At 45.7% G+C, this 27,937-nt stretch overlaps 1 protein-coding gene across 1 annotated transcript; it reads right to left on the reverse strand.

The window, feature by feature from the left end:
• Positions 1 to 188: 188 nt before the first annotated feature.
• On the reverse strand, positions 189 to 25,913 carry NANS (N-acetylneuraminate synthase). The gene is made up of 6 exons (XM_024734457.1): positions 25,672 to 25,913; positions 18,190 to 18,405; positions 6,052 to 6,151; positions 5,092 to 5,246; positions 2,197 to 2,463; positions 189 to 419 (listed from the first exon to the last, which is right to left on the reverse strand). The coding sequence occupies exons 1-6, from the start codon at positions 25,801 to 25,803 to the stop codon at positions 210 to 212; spliced, it is 1,080 nt and encodes a 359-aa protein (XP_024590225.1). The 5' UTR covers positions 25,804 to 25,913; the 3' UTR covers positions 189 to 209.
• Between the last annotated feature and the right edge of the window lie 2,024 nt (positions 25,914 to 27,937).

Here is a 27,937-nt window from a genome sequence, read left to right on the forward strand (position 1 = left end):
CCCCTTCTGGGCCAGCCAACCTGAGGCAGAGGCCGCCCATATTTGCTCTCTGTATCCCTCCAACGGGCTTGACCTAGGGGCCTGGCCCCTAAATGTCTGCTGTCTGGGTGGGGAGTGGATGAAAGCCAGATACCCGGAGACCACCACTCCTGCCCCACCTCACCCAAATGCACCTGACGGCACCAGCATTCAGAGAATGGCACTTTATTTTACGACTTGATTTTTTTGCCATGATTTTCTACCGATTCCTCCATGATGGTGTCGTCTTCTTCCACAGTGACCAGGACCTTCTTGCCCACCAGACTGAAGATATCTTCAGGAGGGTAGCCTTTGGGCTCACCCACCTTCACAGTGAGCATGTCCAGTGTTAGAATGGTGCCTTCCGGAATTTTCACTTTGGCCACCACAGACTTGCCCAGCTGTGGACAAAATTAAGACTCAGTGCCAGCCTCACAGAAATAGTTAGTGCACATTGCTTTACCCCCAAGGTCCCTGATCAGTTTTCTTGCACAAGGTTACCTGGATAGCAGGGACTCTGTTTTCCCCCTTCGGTTCCTAGAACAGTATCTCACACACAGCAGGGACTCGGCCAGTGTGGGGTGGACTCAGAGTCTCAGAGGAGGGGCCTTTATAATAAAGGACTCAGGTTATGTAGCCAAAGAGAGCCAGATCCGAATCCCAGGCAGCTGGGTACAGGCTGTGGCTGAGTTTCTCTGTAAAATGGGAAATAACAGTGTCTCTGCCCTGTCAGGTGACTACAAGGATTCGTGATAATAATGTATGTAACCTACCTGGAACATAGACTGCTCTCAGTAAATTAAAATTATGATTGCTTTTGTCATCGTCCAGTTCAGCATCACATTTTAAACATGGGGAAATGGAGGTCCACGGAAGGTGGGTAAGCTGGCCAAGGTTGCGAGGAGCCAAGATGAGAACCTGGGGTTCCTGACTCCTGGCCCACTGTTCGAGGGACACAAACCTTGTGTCCTTCTTGCTCAGTACAATAGCAGTACAGAGGGCGCACAGACGCCGAGTATGGAAGGGAGCCTCTTAGGAAGAGGCAGGTAGGCTGGGCAGGTGAGGGGAACAAAGGAGACCTGAAGCTCATGACCAGTGTTTCTACATCTTGCCCATAGATGCTTTTCAACAAAGTATCTAGTCCAGTACTCTGCATCTTCCAGGTAAGGGCCAAGGAATCAGTTCTGGAATTTATGCCAGGACAGAAGGTCTGTCAGAGGAGGATTATCAGATTCTGCATCCTCTGGTACCTCACTGTTTGCCCAGGGAGCCAGAAGGCTCAGAACCAAATTAAGTGCTCAGCTGCTATAACTCTCATCCCAGTTTCTGGGCCAATTCTCTCCCCTTTTCTTGTATAAGGTAGTTTGTTTCTTTTTACTGTTATTTTAATTTCCTGGTGTATATGCATCTTTAATTTGAGGGCAGCAAGTAGGCCCCACTGGGATAAAAGAGCACTCCTCTAGCAGGCCTGGTGTTAGATCTTTGTTCTGGCCCAGACAGCCCGCAGCGTTTGAGGAGTGTCTGTTTCCCTGGCAGCCCCGGGACGCCTGGCTCTAGACTCAGAGGCAGAGCCAGGTATAGGCCATGGCGTCCAGGAAGCCCAGATAGTCAGTGTGCCAGGCAGGGCTCGCGGGCCTCCCCGTCCCCTCTCTCTGAAGGTTAATGCTGCACAGCTCAAACTGCTCCTGAGGGAACGTTTGCGTCACCCCCACCAACCCCGTGACAAGCCCCACCCCCACCTATCCATTGCCTCCCATGCTTAGGGACGCCTTGACATAGCACAGGCCCTCCTCCCACTGCCTCATGGGGCCCCTCTGCCTGGATGTCCCTCAAGGATTACCTACTCCACGGGACCCCAGACTTGACCTACCCGCGTGCCTCACGAGGGGCCCCAGATACCACCCCCTTCTACCCGGGGTCTAGAGTGCTGGGGCCAGAGGCTTCAGAGACTTAATGGAAAATTGTAATATGCCAGGGAACCAGAGAAACAGCTGAAGTTCCTTAAATAACCAGTTCCTCCCGCTGCTAATATGAACCCAAAAAAACTCATAGGCTCCGAGCGACATCCCTGCATCATTCCACTGGCCTGGGCTCAGGTAGGACTGGTACCAACTACCTCTCAGGTAAGCGCACGCGGCCCCTCTCAACAGTGGCGCCCAGCAGGACAGAAGAACCCACCTTCTCGTTGCAGGCCATCTCACAGGGCAGCAGCTGCTTGGTCGGGGAGCCCAGGGCCCTCTCCACGAGGCGCACAGACCGCACTAGCTCGGCCAGCTCCGCAGGCTCCAGCGAGGCCGAGTGGTCACTCCCCTTCCAGGTCTTGTCCAAAGTTATGTGACGCTCCAAGACCTTGGCCCCCAGAGCCACTGCAGCCACAGATATCACTATACCTGTTTCATGCCCAGAATACCCTATGGGAATGTCAGGAAAGAGCTTCTGATATTCCTTTAAAATAGAAAAAGGGAGGGAAAAAAAAGTTAAATAGTGTGGTACTTTCCGCATACATTCTAGAGTCAGGCAGATCTGAGTTTGAGGCCCAGTAAGCTCCAGGAAGCCTCCGAGGCTCTCTGAGTCTCTCCTTCCCAGGGATAGCAGTACCTGGTGGGAGCTGCTATGAACTTGTGGAGGGCACTCAGCACACTGTAAATGCTCAAAAATAATGGCTGCTGTTATCAGGAACACATCTGAAGAATGTTACACACTGCGCAAACCACGAAGAATAATAACAGAACTATAACCAAATGCCTAAACCCATTCAAAAAGCATCTGTCACATTTAATTAGCCTGAGCTGCTGAAAGCAAGTATGCTATATGCACAAATATCACCATCAATAATACATACAGCCCAATCTCAAAACAATCCTTTGGTGGGAATGCTAAATAATTAATTAATTGGTTATCTATAATTCACTGGATGAGACGAAAGACTTTCTAAGTGGAGTGAGCCTTGTCAGTGAGGGTGACCAGAAAGCTTAAGTACAGCAGAAAGACCCAGATGGGAATTAATTAATAGAAGATAAGGATGGCTGAGTGGCAAAGGCCTTGAAAACCAGGCTTAAGGGTGTGTGATGGACAAAGAAGTACAGGTTGCTAGGTCAGAGGACCCACCCTGCTGTGACGGGTGGGCTGGGCCTGGGGGGCAGGCTGGCAATTTAACTCTGATGGTGCCCTGCTCTAAAGAGAGAGGATGTGAGCATACCTCAGGTGGGGATGGAAGGGATGTGGGGACCACACTTCACAAAGGAAGAAAACTGAGGAAAATATTTGGCGTCAGACACACTAAACTTAATTACGGTAATCTCTGTGGGATGGGATTACAGAGGATGTTCATTTCGTATGTTATATATTTCAGGGCTGAATTTTTTTTTTAAACCATGTTTAAATTTAAAAAATAACATGATTTAGAGATGAGCTAGAAATGGAGAAAAGACTACAGAACTGGGAGAGACAGAAACTTTAGTTAAAAAGAGTAGTGTCATTTCAAAAAAGGTTAATTTTTTTTTTAAGTTAAACATGAAGACTCTTTAGAAAAATGTATAAGAGCTTATATAATCATGGGGGGGAAAAACCGCAGAATGTCATATACGGTAATGAAAGAAAAATATAAAAGGAAAACTGGTTAATTGCAGTATCAGGATTGTGTGTGTGTGTATATTTAGAATTCCACTACTCTTACTATAATGTTTTTTGTACGATAATTACCTATATATTTCCAATTAATTATGTTTCGGGAGCTACCAGGAGGAATTGATAGAGATGGCCCGAGACAATAAGAGACAAAGAATTCTACTCCAGCTTTACCACCAGGATGCTGTGAGATCTCAGGCCGGGTAAGGACTGGACCTCGTCATCTGTAAACCGACTGAAGTGGAACAGACGAAATGCTGGGAGAGAGAAAGCTCTCTCAAGGTTGTCACTGTAACAACTGTGACCCTCAAGGATACTCAGAATCAGAGAGCTGGTAAATAACAGAGAGTTGGAAGTAGGAAAAGCCAGAAGTTTCAAGGTCTCCTACAACTCAATATGAAGAAAAACGGATTTCTATACACCAGTGTTCATATCTGCATTATTCCCAATAGCCAAAAGGTGGAACCATCCCCAAATGGTTTTATTGTGCTACCATCACCACTATCCATCTCCAGGACTTTTTCATCATCTCAGAGTCAAACTCTATACTCATTAACACTAACTGCCCATTTCCCCCTCCCCCACTGACAAACAAAATGGGAATTTTGTTTGTCAATATGGAGAAAAATGGTGTATTTGTACACCAATGTTCATATCAGCATTATTCACAATAGCCAAAATGTGGAACCATGCCAAATGTCCATCAACGGATGACTGGATAAACAAAATGTGGTACATATATACAATGGAATATTTTTCAGCCTTAAAAAGGAATGAAATGCTAACACATGCTACAACATGGATGAACCCTAAAGACATTATGCTAAGTGAAAGCAGACACACAGAAGGACAAGTACTGTCTGGTTCCATTTATTTGAGATACCTAGAGTAGTCAAATTCATAGAGACAAAATAGAATGATTGCTGCCAGGGGCTTGGGGAGGGGAAACGGGCAGTTAGTGTTAATGAGTATAGAGTTTGACTGAGATGATGAAAAAGTCCTGCAGATGGATGGTGGTGATGGTAGCACAACAGTGTGAAAGTACTTAATGCCACTGAACTGGACGCCAAAAAATGGTTAAGATGGTAAATCATATGTATATTTTACAAAAACCCACAACTCACTAAGAAAGCCAGCGATTCACAGAAGACGGACCACTGATGGCCAGTACACACAGGTAAAGAAAATGTATATGGACAATTATGAAGACTCCCCCTTAAATTTTATAATGAGAGAAATTAAGGTTGGTTTTAAGAAAACGTAATTTGTAATCTTTAGAATGTATCTGACTCCTTAACTGCATAGTTGATTCTAATTTGATTCTGCAACAGCAAGATCGTCAAAGGATGTTCGAATTACGAAGCATGTCAAGACTGGTTAGAATTTGGGCCGCATTTTCCCCACAGCAAACGGCCCAATCAGACAAGGGCCCTCCCTCGGGCTCACCGAGATGACGCACAGGTTGACGTCCTCGGGCTGGAGCGGGTACGCACTGGTGCACTGGAGGAAGCAGAAGTTGGGGTTGAGGGACTTCACAATCTGATAGACTTGCTTCATGGTGTCCATGGACTGCATCCCACTGGAGATGACCATTGGGCGGCCTGAGGGACCCAACACCAACACCATCATCACTTTCTTTTTAGGGGTTCTGACTCTCCCTTAAGCACACCCCTGCTGTTGGTTTCATCATTCTACTGAACCCCGCAAACATCTCTTAAGCACTGTGCCAGCCACAGTGGGGGAACAGAGGTGAGCCTGGTGGGTTCCTGTTCTCAACCACGGGAAACGTAGACTCCCCTCACCCCCATAACATTATTGTTCAGCAAAGTGAACCCAATTAAGAGGAATTTCACACTCTTTAGAGAAAGATGAGCATCTCATTGGATTAAGAGGTTGCATGGTGTGGTAGGGTGAGCACTGCCCCAGACTCAAGAGTGTGAGGCCTGGGGCGGCCAACGTCCTAGCTGTGTGTTCTCAGATGCCTCGTCAGTGAAGTCAGTAGAAAGCATCATCATCATATGACCTGCGTCAGTCCCAGGATTGTCATGAGGATCAAATGAGATCACTCATGTTGTAAACCACTTTACAAACTCTGATGTGTGGAGGCTGGATATTATACCTACAGAATACTTTTCAAAGTCAGAGCTTCCTCTAAGAAGTTTGACACAGACTGTCATATCCTTAATTTTATATAAATATTTTCTTAGAAATTAAAAATAATTTTAAAATTCTTTTAAAAAACTGTCTTATTTTTCATTTCTTTCCTTGCAAGTCAGCACATGAAAAAGTGGGAGTATAGGCTGACTGGAAAATCTGTCTTCAGGAGACTCCTTTAGTGGGTTATTACTAGCGGGGTGAAAACATGAAGGTCTGGACTCAGATGTATGACAAAAATTAAACACTCACCTTTTTTGGCTGTCTTTTCCAGATAAGGGAAGTTGTTAGTGTCCCCAGATCCAACTTTGAAAAATGGAACATTCAGTTCATGCAGAAACTCAACTGCCATCTACAAAAATCCGAGAGGGAGCTCCTTTTCACGATTGTTCAGAATCACTGTCCTGAAGACAGGCGAGGAGCCACATATGAAGAGAAAAACCCCTCTTGCCCAGCAAGAGGGACTCTCTCAACAACTTGAAAGCAGACACAGATTTGTTATGTCATGTCATTCAAATTCAAACATTCCGTCATTCATATCCACCCATCCATTTGTCCAACAAACATTGCGTGCTGGCACACACTGGCTATGAGCAACTGGAAAAGAATCGGAACCCTGGCCAGACCTTCCTTCCCCAGGGGCCTGGAGCCCCAGTAAACAAATGAAAAAGGGTCATGACCTAATCTTGACCCAGCAAAGCAGGCAGTGAGCAAGTGAAAGTCCCTCAAAGGCCCTATCCTTTCCTCAGGACCAAACAGCCGGAAGAGAGGCCATTTCAATCCTTGACAAAAATAGAAAAAATGGAGCGTTTGATGGCCTAGCCCTGACACACTGATCCACAGCTGGCGGGGCCCATCAAACCCAAGCCCTTTCAGACCTCAAACTATGCTGCCCACAGAAAAAACGAACCTCAGTCACTTTTTTGGACACAACGTCACTGAGGTTACCTCTCTAGGGCCCTTCACCATCCTTACCTGGGATTCATCAATAACACTCAGGAAATTGGCAAATGTCAGCAAATGCTTGCTGAAGGAATCAGTGGACCACAAGTTTTAAAAGTAAAATCTCAATTTGCTGTAAAATTACAATTTTACATTACTATTCCTGTTTTCATTACTATTTTCTTTTAATTGAAGTTGAAAATCAGAAGTAGGGCGAATCAACGTCTTGGAACGTTTCCCAATATCTAAGTTCCATCTACTAAAATGCTGACTGAGTCTCAGAAGTAAGTTTGGAAGACTTGATTAGCTAGGTCAGTGCTTCTCACGCTTTATTACGGGCACACGAACCTGCCATGGATCTTGCGCAAATGAAATGCAAATTCTGATTCTGTTGGTCTAGAGTGGGGCCTGAGAGTCTGCATTTCTTGTAAGTTCCTGGGTAACACTGCTGTTACTGCTCCGTGAATCATACTCTGAGTAGCAAGTAGCAAGGTTACCAGCATGAAAATCCAAAGGGCTCGGGGGTGGTAAGGAACAATATGAGAAGGTAATTCTGCTAGCAGGTTCTTTAAATCAACCCACTACTGCCTGAGCTCCCTTCCATCTTCCAAGCAGGTGATGAGCTACTCCAATCATTGGTCTCACTCAGAGAATCACCTTCCTCATATGTTAATCCTCTAATAATGTAGGGGTTAGAGCTGCTGGTGATTCATACAGAGTGACCAACCAGCCAATGAACAGTTCAAAGGCAGAAGGCAACCCCCTTGGTCTAAGAGACACCTCTCAGGATGGCCCAGGCGCCACTCCCCTCCAAGGTGCTAAGCCACCACTGCCTTCCCCCCCTCTGCTTTATGTCTTCCTCGTCTCTCTCTTCCCTTCCACAGTTTTCTATGTCACTCTCTCCTGTGTACGTATCTCTCGTACTGTTAACCAGCCCTAAGATGGAACTGAAAACTATTTGTTTTTAATATGTTTCTTGAACAAAGTCTAATGTTCCCACCCTTCTCACTCTGTCAGATGAAGAGTGTTTTCTATTTTAAGAGGGAAAACCCTATGCTAAGTTTTCGTCTGTAAAATGCTCTATTTAGGGGCTTCCCTGGTGGCGCAGTGGTTGAGGGTCTGCCTGCTGATGCAGGGTACACGGGTTCGTGCCCCGGTCTGGGAGGATCCCACATGCCGCGGAGTGGCTGGGCCCGTGGGCCATGGCTGCTGAGCCTGCGCTTCCGGAGCCCGTGCTCCGCAACGGGAGAGGCCACAGCAGTGAGAGGCCCGCGTAACGCAAATAAATAAATAAAATGCTCTGTGAGAGCATGGCTCATGATGAAAAAGTCCCCAAGGGCATAAAGAGATGGATGAGCCCACTCAGGAGAGGTGCAGAGCGCGCAGGGGCAACGAGGGGCCAAATGCAGAAAACTCACTTTGCAAAAGCTTACCTACACTACTGTATAGCCCAGGGAACTCTACTCAATGCTCTGTGGTGACCTAAATGAGAAGGAAATCCAAAAAAGAGGGGATATATGTATATGTACAGCTGATTCACTTTGCTGTACAGTATAAACTAACGCAATATTGTAAAGCAACCACACTCCAATAAAAAATTTAAAAAAGCTTACCTACAGTGATTGTAAAATCTGCACGGAGCTCTACAATTTTCAAGTGAGGAAAAGGGGAAATTCCTGCTGGAGGAGAAAGGTGCATCTCGTTTTGCAGCTCTCCTGGGGAGCCAGCCCCATCTAGTGGCCATTTAGAAAACTGCCATTTTGTCAATCCTTGGTCCAGGAAGATCCCACATGCCACGGAGCAACTAAGCCCAGGAGCCACAACTACTGAGCCTGCGCTCTAAAGCCCGCGAGCCACAACTACTGAGCTCGCATGCCACAACTACTGAAGCCCACGCACCTAGAGCCCGTGCTCCGCAACAAGAGAAACCACCACAATGAGAAGCCCGCACACCTCAGCAAAGAGTAGCCCCTGCTCGCTGCAACTAGAGAAAGCTCATGCACAGCAACAAAGCCCCAACGCAGCCAAAAAGTAACAAAATTTTAAAAATAAATAGAGAAAGCATTCTTTAAACATTAAAAAAAAGAAAAAGAAAACCGCCATTTTGGATTAATCCCTGCAAACGTGCCAACTTCTGTAGTAATCTGGAAGATGCTAGCCTTCCATCCTGAGGCAATATTACTGTGCCCAGGGCCCCTCAGGCTAGGTCAGCACCAGTGGCTGCCTTCTCTCTGTGGACTCCCTGGCTTCCTCTAGCCCTGCCCACGCTGCTGTCTGTCCTCCTTCCATCTAGGGGTACAATGCAGCCAGGCAGTCTCACAACTTCTCCTCCCTCCCACCTCACACATCACAAAGGCTTTCTGAGTCTGTCTGAAAGGTACTCAACTGAGTATGACCCTCCCTGGGCATCCAACTGGGTTAAACACACAGAAAACGGTCCCACCAGCAAACTGGTTTGGGTAAAATGCTGCATTGTTAGACTCTCCCTTAGAGGGTCCCAGTAAATACAATTGTCTAGCTATTTTACAGTGTTTCCCACACTTATTCTACTCAGAACCCTTATTTATTTGGGGAAGGGGCTTTGATTCTAAATTAATGAATTAATGAGGAACCCCCTTCCCACAACGTGTGCCCACAGAACCCCCTTTCCACATCATGTCCCATGAGAAATTTGGGGGCCCGCTGATCTAAGGGGTAACAGAAACGACAGGAGTGGAGCTGGGATTTTTCTAGAGCTGCTTCCACTCCCCTTGGTTTCTGGATCCATGGTGATGAGCTGGGGAGAACAGGGGGTGCTGGAGAGCTGCCCAGGGTGAGGAAATGATGAGGGGGGAAGCACGGAGCCATAAAGGCTGGGCCTGCCCTCAGCCTGGTGGCCCTGTCAGAGTGCACCACGACGTAGGCAGGGGGTGCCCTGTGGCAGAGGTGGTGGAGGAAAGAGGGCACCGTGGAGGCAGGCGCTGGGAGGGAAGGGCAGCTCTGCCGGAATGGGTCTCCAGGGGCCACCTCTATGTCACGGTTCCCATTTGCTTTCTCAACAGAACCCTCCATTTTGACCAAAGACACTCTGCTCATTTCAGTCGAGTTTCACATGCCTCCGTGCAGTTTTGACCGTGTGCCCTGGCAGTTTTCTTGGTCTTCACAAAGTTCGTTCCACCATGCCTTAACCTTTCCTCAGCACACAAAGAATGCCCTAGGACAGCACACAGAGTGGAGAAAATCGGCACTCAATAAATGCTTACTATCCATGAGGAAGTTTGGGTGGGTAAATACTCAGAGATACTTGCCAGGTAAACACAGAACAAGGAACCAACCCACCTCCAACAGCCGGGTAGACAGAACTTGCTGGTTTGGCAAAGGGACCTGGCCAGCAAAGAAAATTAACTCTTGCAAAGGCTCTTAAGAATGCATTTCTCCTTACTGCCTATGCCCAGGTCAGTCAGGAGACTAGTGGGGAACAAACAGCATTCTTAGGAGAGAGAAGCCTCCCTGCCCTGTTAGTGTGAAGCAGAGAAAAGGGTTCTAAGCAACAGAACAGCTGTCATTCAGTGGGTGCAGATCTTGCACCTCCTAGACTCACCTCACTGGGTCCTCACTGCAGCCTCTGGGGTGGGCATCTTGATTACCCCGTTTTTACAGATTGGACACGTGTGGCTCTAAGAGGCTACATGACCAGCCCAAGCCCACCGATCAAGTGCTAGTACCAGGACCTGAACTCAGAGGGTGTCCGCAGAACACGCGTTTATACACCAAAGAGAAGTGCTTCCTGGGAAACCAAGAGGGTACCTGCGGAGAGTCAGCCCCAGCTACCTACACCCAGCCAGGTTCCTCTCCTTCTCCCACCTGCTCCTGATTCCCACCTCGAAGCCACCAGGGAGTGAAAGACCTAAAGAAGTGACTTCCTGAGCAGATGCAAGGAGATGCACCCCCTTCAGAGTCCACATCCGGGAGCTCCGGTGCCTGGAAACGTGTACTGGACAGGAAAGTTCTCATCCCAAATCCAAGTCACCTTAGTGACACTATCTCTGATTCTATGCTGGCTCAGGACAACAGAGCAGGGAAAGCCTTTGGAGAGCAGCTTGTTCACACACAAAAGGAAATGGAGGCCCAGAGCAGGGAAGGGACTCTTCCAAGCTCACACTGAGATGAACTCAGAGCAGAGCAGGGCAAGGACCCGGATGTCCCGATCCTCAGCCCAGGCTGTTTCCTGAACCGTAACTAACATCGCTAAGCACTGGCTGTGTGCTGCACTTTACATGGGTGATCACATTTAATCCTCATAACAACCCTACGAGATGGGTTCAGCTGAAGAAACAGAAGCACAAAGAAGGTAAATAACCTCCACCTGGACTCAGCAGGAATGACAGGCAAAACCATATTCAAACTCAAAATGTGACCCTGGAGTCTGTACACTTAACCACAGGCCCATCCAGCCAGAGTCTGCGCTAGAGAGCACTCTTAGTACTGAGGACTCTACTGAGTTTCTGTTTATGCAGGTTCTACCTATTCATATTTACTGAATTAAAATATGTTAAGGGACTTTCCTGGTGGCACAGTGGTTAAGAACCCACCTGCCAATGCAGGGGACACAGGTTCGAGCCCTGGTCCAGGAAGATCCCACATGCTGCAAAGCAACTGAGCCCGTGCGCCACAACTACTGAAGCCTGTGCACCTAAAGCCGGTGCTCTGCAACAAGAGAAGACACGCAATGAGAAGCCCACGTGCAGCAACGAAGACCCAACGCAACAAAAAAAAAAAAATTTTTTTTTAAACCAAGGATTTTTCTTTTAGATTTTAAACTTTTTATTTTGAGATAATTAATAGCTTCACATGCAGCTGTAAGAAATAATACAGAAAAAACCTATGTACACTTTACAGTTCCCCCCAGTGGTAACATCTTGCAAAACTACAGTGTAATATCACAACTGGGAGGGTAAGGCTGATAGAGCCCACCGATCTCATTCAGATTTCACCATTTTCACATGTACCCATCTGAGTGTGCTCGTATCTAATTCTCTGCAATTTTACCACGTGCCCAGACTCACGCGGACCACCACCACAGTCCGATACGGAGTTATGCCACCACTACAAGGCTCCCGTCATGTTACCCCTCTATAGCCACATCAACCTCCAAGCCCTCCCCTCCCTAACTCCTGACGACCACTAATCTGCTCTCCAGCTCTATAATTCTGTTATTCCGAGAATGTTAAATAAGCAGAGCCGTACGGTATGCAACCTTCTGAGAGAAGCTTTTTCACTCAGCACAATATCCCTGAGATCCATCCAAGCTGTGGCAGCCATCAGTTTTCACTCCTTTTTATTGCTGAGTAGTATTCGTGGTGTGGATACGCTACAGTTTATTTGATGATTCATCCCCTAAAGAAAGTTTGGGTTCTAGTTTGGGGCTACCACAAATAAAGTTGCTATGGACACTCATATACAGATTTTTGGGTGAACACAGGTTTTCATTTCTCTGGGGATAAATTACCAAATGACAACTGGTGGGTCACATGATGAGCACGTGTCTAGTTTTATAAGAAACTACCAGTACACGTCAAGTGGGTGAATCGTACAGTATGTGAATTATATCTTGATAAAGTTGTTTTTAAAAAAGGAAAGAATTTTCTAGAATGTACCGTTCTACATTCCCACCAGCAATGCATGACAGGTCCATTTTCTCTGCAACCTTGCCACAATTTGGTGTTATCATCACTTTTTTTTTTAAGATTTAATTTTACTTATTTTTGGCTACGTTGGGTCTTCGTTGCTGCGCGCGGGCTTTCTCTAGTTGTGGCGAGCGGGGGCTACCCTCGGTTGCGGTGCTCTGGCTTCTCCTTGCGGTGGCTTCTCTTGCTGTAGAGCACCGGCTCTAGGTGCACGTGGGCTTCAGTAGTTGTGGCGTGCGGGCTTAGTTGTTCCACGGCATGTGGGATCTTCCCGGACCAGAGATCGAACCCGTGTCCCCTGCGTTAGCAGGTGGACTCCTGTCCATTGCGCCACCAGGGAAGTCCCATCACTTTTTATTTTAGCCTTTAGCCATACTGATAGTTGTGCAGTGATATCACATTGTGGTTTAAAACTGAGAAATGTTTAAATTACAAGAATAGACAAGCATAAAAGAAAAAACTAAAAAATTGGACATCATCAAAATTAAAGATGTTCGTGCTTCAAAGGACACCATCAAGAAGTGAAAAGATACCCCACGGAATGGGAAAATTTTTTGCAAATCATGTTTCTGATTAGGGACTTGTATCAGGAATATGTAAAGATAAATAACCCAATTTAAAAACTGGCAAAGGATCTGAATAGATATTCCTCCAAAGAAGACACACAAATGGCCAATATGCATATGAAAAGATGCCCAACATCATTAGCCATCAGATAAATGCAAGTCAAAACCACAATAAGATATCACTTCACACTCACTAGGATGTCTAGAATCAGAAAGACATGTAATAACAAATGTTGGTGAGGATGTAGAGAAATTGGAACCCTCATACATTGCTGGTGGGAATGTAAAATGGTGCAGCCACTTTGAAAAACAGTCTGGCAGTTTCTCGAAAAAAATTAAACATGAGTTACCGTATATACACCCAAGAGAAATGAAAATATGTTCATATAAAACATGTACATGGATGTTTGTGACAGCATTGCTCATACTATTCATACTAGCCAAAAAGTGGAAACAATCCAAATGTCCATCAACTGAGATGTGGATAAATAAAATGTAGTCTATCCATAAAATTGAATGGTATTCAGCAACAAAAAGGAATGAAATACTGACACATGCTACCACATAGATGAGCCTTGAAAAAATGTTACCATGTGAAAGCAGCCAGACACAAAGGACCACATATTATCTGATTCTATTTACATGCAATGTCCAAAAGAGGCAAAACTATAGAGATAGACAGGAGATTAGAGGTTGCCTAGGGCTGGGAGAATTGAGGGAATTGAGCAATGACTGCTAATGGGTATAGTTCTTCCTCTTGGGGTGATAAAAATGTTCTAAATTGACTGTGGTGATGGTCGCACAACTCTGTGAATATACTAAAAACCACTGAATTGTGCAATTTAATTGATTGAACTGTATAGTATGTCAATAAAGCTGTTAATTAAACACTGGGAAACCAAAAAATTCGTTTGACTTGCTCTATTGAGATATTCACTTTATTGAGGTGGTCTGGAATTGAACTGGCAATATCTTCGAGGTATGCCTGAATGCTTATTCCAAAGACAGTACTAGGGATCCAAAATACATCTGTACACTTCCTTGGAAATTCTCTCCAGAGCCTGTTTATGGGCCCTGCAAAAACTAATCTGCCTCAAAATGAACCTCCAGGGACTTCCCTGGTAGTCCAGTGGTTAAGACTCTGTGCTTCCACTTCAGGGGGCACGGGTTTGATCCCTGGTTGGGGAACTAAGATCCCGCATGCCGAGAGGTGTGGCCAAAAATTAAAAACAAAAAAACGAATCGGCCTCATTACTGACTTGTTACCAAGTCGGTCAGATCAAAAGTTTCACCCAGGAATTTTAAGTCTATTCACATTTGACCCAAGAACAATCAGTTTCTTGAACCCAAGCCAGCCCTCTCCAAGGACTAAGATTTAGCTGTCCCTGAGTGAATGAGCCCTACAGGCAGTTACCAAAGAGCAATCCCCAAAGGTTCTGAACCCACAGTACATGAAATAAGCACAGAATGAAAACTGTCATTTCTTGGGCATGACCTTCCTATCAAGCTATTTCCTAAGCATGGACTATGGGTCAACATTGTGCCAGGACCTGGGTTCATGAGGGTGTCCATGCTCCTCAGGTCAAGCCTACCTCCTGGGTATTTTTACTTTATTTATTTTAAAAATAAATTTATTTATTTATTTTTGGCTGCATTGGGTCTTCGTTGGTGCACGCGGGCTTTCTCTAGTTGTGGTGAACTGGGGCTACTCTTCGTTGCGGTGCGTGGGCTACTCAGTGTGGTGGCTTCTCTTGTTGCGGAGCACGGGCTCTAGGCACGTGGGCTTCAGTAGTTGTGGCATGCAGGCTCGGAAGTTGTGGCTCGCGAGCTCTAGAACGCAGGCTCAGTAGTTGTGGCGCATGGGCTTAGTTGCTCCGCGGCATGTGGGATCTTCCCGGACCAAGGCTCAAACCCGTGTCCCCTGCATGGGCAGGCGGATTCGTAACCGCTGCACCACCAGGGAAGTCCACTTCTGGGTATTTTTAATCCACCCCCTTGCCCTTTACCTATGAGGAAACAGGCCCGAGAGATGCAAGAAGAGTATGGTCAGGAGGGCAGGCTCTGGAGTCGCCTAGGTTGGAATCAGCCTCTGCTGATCAACAGCTACTGACAGCTAACCCACTCCGTGCTCTAGCGTCCTCATCTGTAAAGTGGGAATAATAACTGTCCTATCTCAAGGGGTTGTTAAGAGGAGTAAATGAGCTGATACATTTAAAATACCTAGCACAGAACCTGGCAGATCATAAACACTCAAGAAACGTTAAAGATTCTTACTTTTAATCACTCAGCTAGTTAATAGCAAGACCAGAAAAAACACCCAAGTCTTTCAGATCCCAAAGCCCACAATCTTTTTTTTTTTTTTTTTTTTTTTTTGCGGTACGCAGGCCTCTCACTGTTGTGGCCTCTCCCGTTGCGGAGCACAGGCTCCGGACGCACAGGCTCAGCGGCCATGGCTCACGGGCCTAGCCGCTCCGCGGCATGTGGGATCTTCCCGAACCGGGGCACGAACCCGTGTTCCCTGCATCGGCAGGCGGACGCTCAACCACTGCGCCACCAGGGAAGCCCCCCACAATCTTTTTTGTCTAACATTTTTGATTTATAGATCCCTTAAGGATCTGATAAAAACCATCAACCCTCTCTTTTGTTTGGCTCACTTATTTACTTATTCACTCAACAAACATCTCCCGAGCACCTACTACGTTCCAGGCACTGGGGATGCTGTGGTGTTAACAGCCTGGTGGAAAGGAGCAATAGTTAGCGGTAATTACGGAAGTAAAGAAAATCGAGAGACAGGACTTCCCTGGTGGTGCAGTGGTTGGGAGTCTGCCAGCCAATGCAGGGGACATAGGTTCGAGCCCTGGTCCGGGAAGATCCCACATGCCGCGGAGCAACTAAGCCCGTGCGCCCCAACTACTGAGCCTGTACTGTGGAGTCTGCGAGCCACAACTACTGAAGCCCGTGCGCCTAGAGCCCGTGCTCTGCAACAAGAGAAGCCACCACAATGAGAACGAAGAGTAGCCCCTGCTCACCGCAACTAGAGGAAGCCCGCACGCAGCAACGAAGACCCAATGCAGCCAAAAATAAATAAATTAATTAATTAATTAATTAAAAAAAAAAAGAAAACCAAGAGAACACAACAGAAGGACGGGCCTGAACCAAGCAGGGGCACAGGAAGAATTTCCTGAGGAGGTACTATTTAAGATGCGATCAGAAAAATGCTCAGTAACCACTTTAGATAGGTTTTCCTAAAAATATGTCCCCTTCTCCCCAGGGCATCTCTTGGGCCCAAAGACTCTCCAGCCACCAACATCGAAAGTGGTGAAGAGCAGGGGGGAAGCCCAAAGGCTCTCCTGAGCTTTGGGAAGCCACACACACCTGGACGGACGGCCAGGTGGCAGCTGAGGGACCGCAGAAAGCACACTGCACTAGGCGTCAGATCTGCCCTCAAGACCCATTTCCCAGCTGTGTGACACTGTACAAACTTCCTGGCCCCTCTGAGTCTCCATTTCTTCATCTGCAAAATGGGGCATAGTAGGGATAAGATATATTACTGTAAGCGGGCTACGGAACTGAAGCCTGGACTTGTCAAGTTTCACAGACACCTAGGTTCTCTGCTTCCCCCCCTTTTTTAAACTACCAATGGTTTAGGCTAGAGTTATGTTTCTTTTGACTCAATTTACAGACATATCTTAGAGTTGGAATAGTGACACAAAAGGTCAGAGGCCTAGAGAAGGAACTGGGCTCCCTTCAAATATTCTAGTTGACTAAAAGAATCCTAAGTGTTTCAAGAGCCTTTAAAATGTTGTTTCATCTAATGATCCATTACTGCAAAGCTATCCTAAGGAAACAATTCAAAACACAGAAAAGAAGATGGTCATCTCAGCATTATTTATAAGCACAAAAAACTGAAAGTAAAAACATAACCTCATGTTCAAGCATAAAGAAATGGTTACATACATTATAAATCCTCAAAAGAAATACTACACCACCATTAATAACTTTCAGCACAAGATATGGAGAGCTACATGTCAATAATATCTCAATAAAGCTGAGAAAAAAAAAAAAACAAGATATGGGTAAAAGCTGCAGATAATGTTAACTGGGAAAAGCATGGCCGGAACTAAACATTCACAAATATAACAACTAGGCAATAAAATATGCATATAAAACAACTTCAGGAGGAAATATATAAAGAGAGCTGCCAGGGACTTCCCTGGTGGCACAGTGGTTAAGAAACTGCCTGCCAATGCAGGGGACACGGGTTCCAGCCCTGGTCCACGAAGATCCCACACGCCACGGAGCAACTAAGCCCGTGCGCCACAACTACTGAGCCTGCGCTCTAGAGCCCGCGAGCCACAACTACTGAGCCTGTGTGTCACAACTACTGAAGCCTGCATGCATAGAGCCAGTGCTCCGCAACAAGAGAAGCCACCGCAATGTGAAGCCTGCGCGCCGCCACAAGAGTAGCCCCCGCTTGCCGCAACTAAGAAAGCCCGCCTGCGGCAACAAAGACCCAACACAGCCAAAAATAAATAAATTAATTAACTGATTAAAAAAAAAAAAGAGCTGCCATATAGAGATTATGGGTCAGTTTTTCTCCCTTTTTTCTGTTTTCTAAACTTTCTGTGACATTGTATAACATTGTATAATTTTTATAATTAAAAAAATTTTTTATATTTGAAAAAAGAGCACGTAAAGGAGTCTTGAGGCAAGTTACAGAGCAGATGGGACCCAAGACCTGGCACCAGCTGGACTCTTCCAGTATGTCAGCATGGCCATCCTGTGTGCCACTGCCTTCTGAATCATGCAATGCCACCTCACCCAGATAAGCCACGGCCACTCAGCAAGGGGAGGACTCCTGTCAGAACTGAGGTTTCCTGAGTCCAGGCCACTTTCCACTGGGAGAAAACTGGCCCAGTGTGGCATCTTCCACAGGCTTGAGGGACTCTGGGGTTCCAGGGTGGCTGGCCCCTACTCCCAGAGACAGCCTGCTTTGAAAACTATGGTTCCCTGCATCACTGGGCCTCTGATCCCCCTGGCCTCCTGTTTAGTTGGGCATTTATCTTGTTAATGCTATGGGGAACTCTAGGTCCAGAAAGCACAAAAAAGTCTAAAGTGAGCAAAGGCTGGAGCTGGCTCTAAGCCAAAGCCACAGGGCTACCTGATGTCCCCTAGGTCTGCTAAAATGGCAAATAGCAGCGTGGCAGAGGGCTCACCTCATCCATGCCGGAGGCAGTGAAGAAGATGCCAACCTCCTCGGCATATTTCTGCAGCTCCTTGTACTGGGCGTGGCTGAATTCCAGGTGGCGTTTGTGCTCCCCGTACGTCTTCCCCCAGGAATGCTTCGAAGTATACGGCCTCTCCAAGGCTTTCCGATTAAACTTAAACTCCAGCTCACTCTTCTGGAACTTGGCACAGTCAGCGCCACACTCCTGCAACACACATTAGGGCTCCTTTAATGACCCTGCACAGATTCTGAGAGACAAGAGAAGTGCTGGGGCAACTGCTATTAAATTATTATCTTTAAAAATAACATCGGGGGGCTTTCCTGGTGGCGCAGTGGTTGAGAGTCTGCCTGCCGATGCAGGGGACACGGGTTCGTGCCCCAGTCGGGAGGATCCCACATGCCGCGGAGCGCCTGGGCCCATGAGCCATGGCCGCTGAGCCTGCGCGTCTGGAGCCTGTGCTCTGCAACGGGAGAGGCCACAACAGTGAGAGGCCCATGTACCGCAAAAAAAAATAATAATAATAACATGAATTGACAGACGCGTTAAGAAATCCCAAAGAAGAGAAACAGGAAAAGCAAGGAAGTCTCACAGGAATAAAAGGGTGGGGATGGGGGTTCTGCTGTATTTTTCCCTCTTAAAATGTAAAAAAAAAAAAAAAAAAAGGGGGCTGTTTTGTTTTGCATTATAATATTAAAAATAATTAATCAAACAGTCAAAGAAGATTTTAAGTTGTGTAACTCGGCAGAGGATATGAAGACTGGGCCAGAAGAATTTAGGGGAAAAAGTCAGAATCTGACTTAACTCTGACTCTCTTGGATAAGTCACTTCCTATCTCTGGACTCAGTTTCTCCATCTATACAAATGGCCATTTGGACTAGCTCTAGGACCTGTAACTTGCTGAGGAGCCCCTGATGGGGGTGGGAAACAAAGGAACAACTGTGTTTTTAGCTGTTCTGCCCATCTGCTTTTCTGCATGGCATCTCGTTTGAACAAGAGGTTCTGGGGCAAAAGCAAGCAAACTTAGAAATGCCCCAGCTTTACTTAACAGAAGCTATAATATAAAAGCTGGATTGTCTGACTATAAAAGCTGTAATTTTATTGCCAGTCAGCCTCCAATCTTTCAAAATTGTTTTTTAAAACCACTCAACAGATAGATTAAGCAAAGCTCTATAAAGTCTCAGCTCGCTGACATTTCTGTAGACACAGAGGTCTTCATGCTGCTGGAAACCTCAGCTCCAGAAATGCCTGTGCTGAGAGCGCTGCTTCCACTCCTGGAAAAATCAAAAGATGGCACAGTCAGGACTTGATGCTGGACAGAAGTTCAGAGAACATTAGACCTGAAAGTGACCTTGGGCAACAGAGTCCTCATTGTCTAGATGAAGATCCCAAGGCCTAGAGTGACCTGACCAAAGCTGCACAGTGAGTCTCTGGCAGAGCTGGCCAGAGGGCTTTCCTGAAGGCTGCAGAACATGATCCTCACAGAGCACTGCTTCCTTCCCTTTGCTTCTCACCTCCGTCTGAAGAAGTAGACTTACCCTCAAGAAGTTAAAAAGCTTGTCTCCACCTAGGCAAGTAGTAAAGTGAAGTCTAACAGCAGAAGGTACTAATGATAAGAGATAAGATAAAGTTCTACCACATTCCACATGACAGCAGTTGTATGGGGAGGACAGCAGGTTCCTCCTCTTCTTTTCTCAGCTTCTTTCCTAAATATGACAAATTTCTTTGTCTGTTTAATGCTATGGTCAACTCTTGGTTCAGAAAACACAACCACTGTCACTATTTTACCATAATGCTGATGGTTTCTTTGCTCAAGCTTTTATTGCTTCTCTACTGGCAAAAAGCAAGCTACAGAATGAGCCAAGGTGTGATGTGCCCTTTGCACCAAAATTTGAGAGTTAAAAGTATATTCAATCAGCAAATTTCTAATTGTAACACAGTTATATTTTTATACATATTATATAATTATAATAACATTTTGTTGTAATAAAATAATAATTGGGTGAACAAAGAAAAGAACAAAGGGTGTCACTCATCATCCAATTATATAAAAGCTTAAGTTGCAACCCACTGTAGTCACCCACAGAGAGTGAGTCCTAAGAGGAACTCAGGATAGAAAAAAACAGGATGAGGGATTCTGTGCTTTGGATAAAAAGCCCCCAGGGGAGCTTCTGGGTTGGTGAACATGTGGAGGTGATGGGAGAGTGGTGCACCCGGAGAAGTCATGGGAAGTCTGCTCCCATTCCCCGTGCCTTGCCCTATGCATCCCTTTCATCTGGCTGTTCCTGAGTTATATCATTTTATGATCCACTGCAGATCTACCGTGTGGCTGACAGGGTCTTGGTGCTCCAGCCAGGTGTCAGGCCTGAGCCTCTGAGGTGGGAGAGCCAAGTTCAGGACATTGGTCCACCAGAGACCTCCTGGACCCATGTAATATCAAACGGCGAGAGCTCTCCCAGAGATCTCCATCTCAACGCTAAGACCCAGCTCCACTCAACAACCAGCAAGCTCCAGTGCTGGATGCCCTATGCCAAAAACTAGCAAGACAGTAACACAACCCCATCCATTAGCAGAGAGGCTGCCTAAAGTCATACTAAGTTCACAGATACCCCAAAACATACCACCAGATGCAGTCCAGCCCACCAGAAATACAAGATCTAGCCTCATCTACCAGAACACAGGCACCAGTCCCCTCTACCAGGAAGCCTACACAACCTACTGAACCAACCTTACCCACTGGGGGCAAACATCAAAAACAACAGGAACTACGAACCTGCAGCCTGTGAAAAGGAGACCCAGTTCTCTAGGCAGGAAAGACAAGAGAAGGAAAGGACCTACAATAATAAACCCAAAACAGTTAAGGAAATGGTAATAGGAACACACATATCGATAACTACCTTGAATGTAAATGGATTAAATGCTCTAACCAAAAGACAGACTGGCTGAATGGATACAAAAACAACACCTGTATATTTGCTGTCTACAAGGGACCCACTTCAGACCTAGGGACACATACAGACTGAAAGTGAGGGGATGGCAAAAGATATTCCATGCGAATGGAAATCAAAAGAAAGCTGCAGTAGCAATTCTCATATCAGGCAAAATGGACTTTAAAATAAAGACTATTACAAGAGACAAAGAAGGACACTACATAATCATCAAGGGATCAATCCAAGAAGAAGATAGAACAATTGTAAATATTTATGCACCCAACCCCAGGGATGCAAGGATTCTTCAATATATACAAATCAATCAATGTGATAAACCATATTAACAAATTGAAGGAGAAAAACCGTACGATCTTCTCAATAGATGCAGAAAAAGTTTTTACAAAATTCAACACCCATTTATGATAAAAACTCTCCCGAAAGTAGGCATAGAGGGTACTTACCTCAACATAATAAAGGCCGTATATGACAACCCCACAGCCAACATCGTTCTCAATGGTGAAACACTGAAACCATTTCCACTAAGATCAGGTACAAGACAAGGTTGCCCACTCTCACCACTATTATTCAACATAGTTTTAGAAGTTTCAGCCACAGCACTCAGAAAGAAAAAGAAATAAAAGGAATCCAAATTGGAAAAGAAGAAGTAAAACTGTCACTGTTTGCAGATGACATGATACTATACATAGAGGAACCCAAAGATGCTACCAGAAAACTACTAGAGCTAATCAATGAATTTGGTAAGGTAGCAGGATACAAAATTAATGATACAGCCACTATGGAGAACAGTATGGAGGTTCCTTAGAAAACTAAAAATAAAACTACCATACGACCCAGCGATCCCACTACTGGGCATATACCCTGAGAAAACCATAATTCAAAAAGCGTCATGTACCACAATGTTCATTGCAGCTCTATTTACAATAGCCAGGACATGGAAGCAACCTATGTGTCCATCAACAGATGAATGCATAAAGAAGATGTGGCACATATATACAATGGAATATTACTCAGCCATAAAAAGAAACGAAATTGAGTTATTTGTAGTAAGGTGGATGGACCTAGAGACTGTCAAACAGAGTGAAGTAAATCAGAAAGAGAAAAACAAATACTGTATGCTAACACATATATATGGAATATAAAAAAAAATTGGTTCTAAAGAACCTAGGGGCAGGATGGGAATAAAGACACAGATGTAGAGAATGGACTTGAGGACATGGGGAGGGCGAAGGGTAACCTGGGACGAAGTGAGAGCGTGCTGTGGACCTATATACACTACCAAATGTAAATAGCTAGCTAGTGGGAAGCAGCCACATAGCACAGGGAGATCAGCTTGGTGCTTTGTGTCCACCTAGAGGGGTGGGATAGGGAAGGTGGGAGGGAGACGCAAGAGGGAGGAGATATGGGGATATATGTTTATGTATAGCTGATTCACTTTGTTATACAGCAGAAACGAACACATGACTGGAAAGCAATCATACTCCAATAAAGATGTTTAAAAAAAAAAAAAGCCCCCAGATAGCTAACATGCATGTCTCAGGAAAAATTTTAATGATCCCAGATTCTTGCATTTGCCCATACATAGAAAAGCACTAAAATCATTAACTTGAGATATTTGTTCTTTGTGATTAGCAGTACTTTTTTTTTTTTACCAAGATTCATGCTTGATTACATGTATTTCCTATCCAAAAAATCCATATATATACTGGCTTCTCCCCTACCTCTTTGGAGCAGTTTCTCAGATCTACTGAGAGACTGTATCCTGGGCTATAGTCCTCACTATAAAACTTAGCTCACAACTCTTCTGTTGCACATTTTTATTTTGGTCAACAATTGAATGAACTGCCAATTAAAGAAGGTCACTTGCCACCTGGTTCTACAAGAATTAACTCACTACCCACTGCAGCTGCTGACCTTCAACATATCCTGAAAGTAATTTAGGGTAGAGATCAGGAATGAGGCTCTCTGTGCTCCAGGAAAACTGGCAGAACAGGCCTTTAGACAGTTAAGTATTTGTAGGAGAAATTTTTTATGAACCTGGATTCTTGAATCTTCCCATACTTAGAAAAGCACTAAAACCATTAACTAAGATATCTGTTCCTCGTGACTAGCAGCAACCTTCCACAGAGATGTGTGGTTGATTACAGGTTCCCTTCATCAAAATCACATATATACTTACCTCCCTCCTCACCTCTTCAGAACAGTTTCTCAGAGGCTGTCTCCCTGGTTATGACACTGAATAAACTCAGTATGACACTGAATAAACTCAACTCACAGCTCTTATACTGTGTGATTTTTTCCAAGTTGACAGAACTCAACTTTTAATATTGTAAACAGATTTGGTACATGAACAAGCCAGCTTGTACATAATATACTCTGCATAACTAAACTTGGAAATGTGACTCCATTTGGCAAGAAAAAAAAATCCTAAAATGTAAGGATTTCAAAAGATTCCATTGCTTTCAGTTTAAAAATAAAGATACATACATATTATAAAACAAGTGAAACTGAAGCTTAGAGAGGAGAAGTCCAAGATTATCCAGCTGCCCAAGATTATTCAGCTAGTAAATGGTATCATGACTCCAGTCCAGCGCTCTTTCCACTATAACACAACCTCAAACTCTTCATTCTCCTCCCCCGGGGAAAACTATCCTTCACAATTAAAACAGGAAGAAGAAAAAAACCCACTATAACTTTGTTTCTATGGCTTCACTATTTCTAGGTATTTTTACAACTACAGGATTCAGAGTTGACACCTCCAAAATAAGGTCGTTTCCTAAATTAAGAGCCGAAGTCTCCCCCTGGAAAACAACGTTACAGTACAAAGGCTGGAGCCCTGTGTCTAAGAGCAAAGCTCTGAAATACATGAATTACTAGCTGTGGGCCCTCAGACAAGCCACCGATCTTCTCTGAGCCTTTAAAATGAAACCAACAGCATCTATTCCACTGTGTTGTTGTAGGAATTAAATGAGATGGTGCATTTAAAGCACTTGGTCCAGAAAGCATTCAAAAATGTTAGCAATTGTTACTCTTTAAAGGTATTTTATTTTTTAGATTTCGTAAGTGATAACATAGAGTATTTGTTTTTCTCTGACTTATTTCACTAAGCATAATATCCTCCAGGTCCACCCACATTGTTGTAAATGGCAGAATTTCATTCTTTTTTATGCTTGAATAATATTCCATTGTGTATATCAACCACATCTTCTTTATCCATTCGTCTGCTGATGGACACTTAGGTTGCAAATAGACTCACGGATCTAGAGAACAAACTAATGGTTACCAGTGGGGAGAAGTAAGGGGGAGAGGTAAGATAGGAGTGGGGAATTAAGAAGCACCATCTACTATGTATAAAATAAATAAGCAACAAGGATGTATTGTACAGCACAGGGCAATATAGCCATTATTTTGCAGTAACTTTAAATGGAGTATAATCTATAAAAATATTGAATCATTATGTTGTACACCTGAAACCAATGTTATTGCAAATCAATTATACTTCAATGAAAAAGTAAATAAAATTTAAAAATAAAAGTATTTTTATGATTCAGTAGGCTTCCATAAAAGCTAGTCCTGAAGGAGTAATAAGAGTTAGTCCTGAAGGAGTAACAGAAAACCTAATCATGAATGACTGTGTGAACAGCACTGACTGAAGGGAAGTGAAAGGAAAAAAGATGGAGTGAGTTATCGCTAAAGCAAGGAATCACAACGCAGACTTATTGTGGGGCCCGGGGTCACAATGAAGAACGTGACAGGCCTCCCCTTCAGAGGGCTCACAGTCTAACAGAGAGAGAAGTTTAAACAGACAGTGACAATACAATTCGATGGGAACAATTACAGGAGCCCAGCTTTGCAGGTAGGGATTGGAGAAAGTATCCAAAGAGGGATCATAAATGTTCATTAACATCATATCACTAATAATCAACATGTATTGAGTCCTATTTGCCAAGTACTCTACTAAGAGCTTTATACGAGTTATCTCATTTGATCCTCACAACTCTATGAGGTAGGTAAGTACAAGGAATGGCAGGTGAGAGAGACAACAGCAAATTTCAGGAACTTCCTGGAAGTAATTCACTGTCGCTGGAAGATGTCAGAGATTAAAAAAAAAAAAAAAAAAGGCAAGAAGGGACCAGGTCATTAAGGTCTTGAAGGCTTTATTAAAGGGTTTCGACTCTACCCGCTGGCAGTGGGAAGCCACTGAAGGTGCCAGGCGGCTGATCAAATCTGTGTTTCAGAAAGATCATTCTGCCACCAGAAGGGAGCGAGAGAGCTGGGAGTAAGGGGGTGGGGGGCGCAGATGCAGTAATGCAAACAAATCAGGATGGTGGCGGAGGGATGAAGAGGATTCGAAACGTTTGGAAATGGATCCGGCGAGCTGGACGGCAGGCCGGACGTAGGGCACCGAGAGGCAGAGGAAGGATGGCCCCAGCTCTGCGCAGCCCTGCCCCACCCTTGCCCAGGCCGGTCTTCCCCAGGCCCCGCCCCCCGCTCGGCGCCCGAGTACTCTAGACAGTCCCCTCACCTTGGCCATGCGGATCATGCGCTTGGCCACGTCCAGGTCGCCCTGGTGGTTCTGGCCGATCTCGGCAATGATGAAGCATGGGTGCTGCCCGCCCACCCAGCGCCCGGGACACAGCTCCAGCTCCAGCGGCATGGCAGTGGCTCGCGCTTCCGCGCCACACCACCCGTCACGGTGCCGCCGCCGCCGCCGCCTTGGTCGTTTCGGTCAGCAGCCCAGCAGAGCCCACACACCGGCCCCGCCACGTCAGCCCGCGACCACCGCGCAGCCAATCCTCGAGCGCCGCCTCGCTCCAGACCGCCAATCAGGTCAGGGGGCGGAGCCACCCTCTAGGGGAGAGGCGGCGGGAAGAGGAAGCCGCGCGCACTTTTCGGGAGCTGGGCTTGTGGCTCACAGACTTTGGTGGTCGTGGGGTCCCTGCGTTTACCCGTGAGCAGACATTCCCCGAAGGAGGCTGACGGCTGGGTGCCTTCGGCGTGGAGAGAGTGCGCGCCCTACAGTGTAATGGAAAAAACAGATTCTGGAGTTAGAATTACAGAGCTGGTTCGAGCCCAGCCCATGCCACTAACCAGCTCTTGATCCTGAATACCTTAGTCTTTCTGAGTTTTATTTTCCTTTTTCTCTGAAATGGGAAAATTATAAAGACCCCACCTCTTAAGGTTCGTGAGATGATGTACAGAACACCCTAATCACAGTACTTGGCCTGTAGTAAGCTTTCAATAAATGGTTGCCAGGCTTCCCTGGTGGCGCAGTGGTTGGGAGTTCGCCTGCCGGTGCAGGGGACGCGAGTTCGTGCCCCAGTCCGGGAGGATCCCACATGCCGCGGAGCGGCTGGGCCCGTGAGCCGTGGCCGTTGGGCCTGCGCGTTCGGAGCCCGTGCTCCGCAGCGGGAGAGGCCGCAGCAGTGAGAGGCCCACATACTGAAAAAAAAAAAAAAAAGTGGTTGCCAGTCCTATTATACGAGAGGCAACAAGTTCAAAAAGGTCACTGAGGGCTTCCCTGGAACGGCTAGGCCCGTGAGCCATGGACGCTGAGCCTGCGCATCCGGAGAGAGGCCCGCGTACCGCAAAAAAAAAAAAAAGTTCACTGACTTGTCCAAAGCCATCCAGAAAGCCGTGGTGGAGCTGGGATTAGGACCCTGGACTGCCTCCTAGCCTAGGGCTCTTGCAATACACTATACTGGGTTACAGACAAAGCTGAGAAATAAGAACCAGTTTGAAGGAAGAAATAACACTTGATTTCCAGCTTGACTTTCAGAATGAGCAAAGTAACAATAACAGAAAGGAGAGGAGGAGGCACTTCTGGGTGGAAGGGAGAAGGGTAGGTTTGGGACACGTTGGTGTAAATATGCAGGTAAAACTGCCCACCAGGCAGGAGGAGAGGCAGGTCTGAAGCTCTGAGTGGAGGTCTGGGCTGGAGAGAGAGATGTGGGAGCCATTTTGAGGAAAACCTGAGGATGGGTTTGACTCCTGAAGGAGAGAGTGTGCAGAGGGATGAGCAGTGGAGAGGTGAGCCTTGTGCAGCCGTCCTGGAAGGACAGAGAACCAGGGTGTGTGTCCTGAGGAGGAGAGACCCACAGATTCAAAGGCCCAGAGCAGTGCAGGAGAATGAGGAGCCAGAACTTGGTGGGAACATGGGGGCAGGGGGACCACTGGAGACAGCAGATTTGGTGGTGAAATGGATTTGGTGGCCAAAGGAAGATGAAGAAACACCGGAGGCAAAAATAGACTTTTCCTTGGAAAAGTTCAGTTGTTAAAAACAGACGGAAAATGGACCATGGGCTAGAGGGGCATCCCAAAGTTGAGCGGTTCTGAAGAAGTGCAAGTTTGGAGGCCAGGAGGAAGCAACCAGAGGACAAGGAGATTGCAGCAGTGTTCATTCGTCTGCGATATGTCTAGACTAGATGCCATGTGCTTTATGTCTCTCAAGTTTAAATGGCCTTTCACACCTGGGTAAGGCTGAGCAACAGGACCTGATTACAGAGAAAATTAAACCCAGCACTAAAGTAACTCAGTCACTTGGGGCTAAAGAAAACCATCATGGTTTTGCATAGTTCATAAATAAGTGGAAATTAAGTTTAAAGGAAAAAGAAATCACATTAAAAAATATGATCATCCCACAAAAGCAAATTAGGCTGTTATCTGTGGTTAAATAAGGACTTTCAATAAATTAAAGTAGGTACTTACTTAGTACCTATCACGAATAAGGAGGAAAGTATACAATTTTTCTTCTACTCTTGTTTTTTTTTTTTTTTTTTTTTTTGGGGTCG

The sequence above is a fragment of the Neophocaena asiaeorientalis genome, unplaced genomic scaffold (genome assembly GCF_003031525.2).
Source record: "Neophocaena asiaeorientalis asiaeorientalis breed wild unplaced genomic scaffold, Neophocaena_asiaeorientalis_V1.1 scaffold192, whole genome shotgun sequence".
Classification (NCBI taxonomy): Eukaryota; Metazoa; Chordata; class Mammalia; order Artiodactyla; family Phocoenidae; genus Neophocaena; species Neophocaena asiaeorientalis.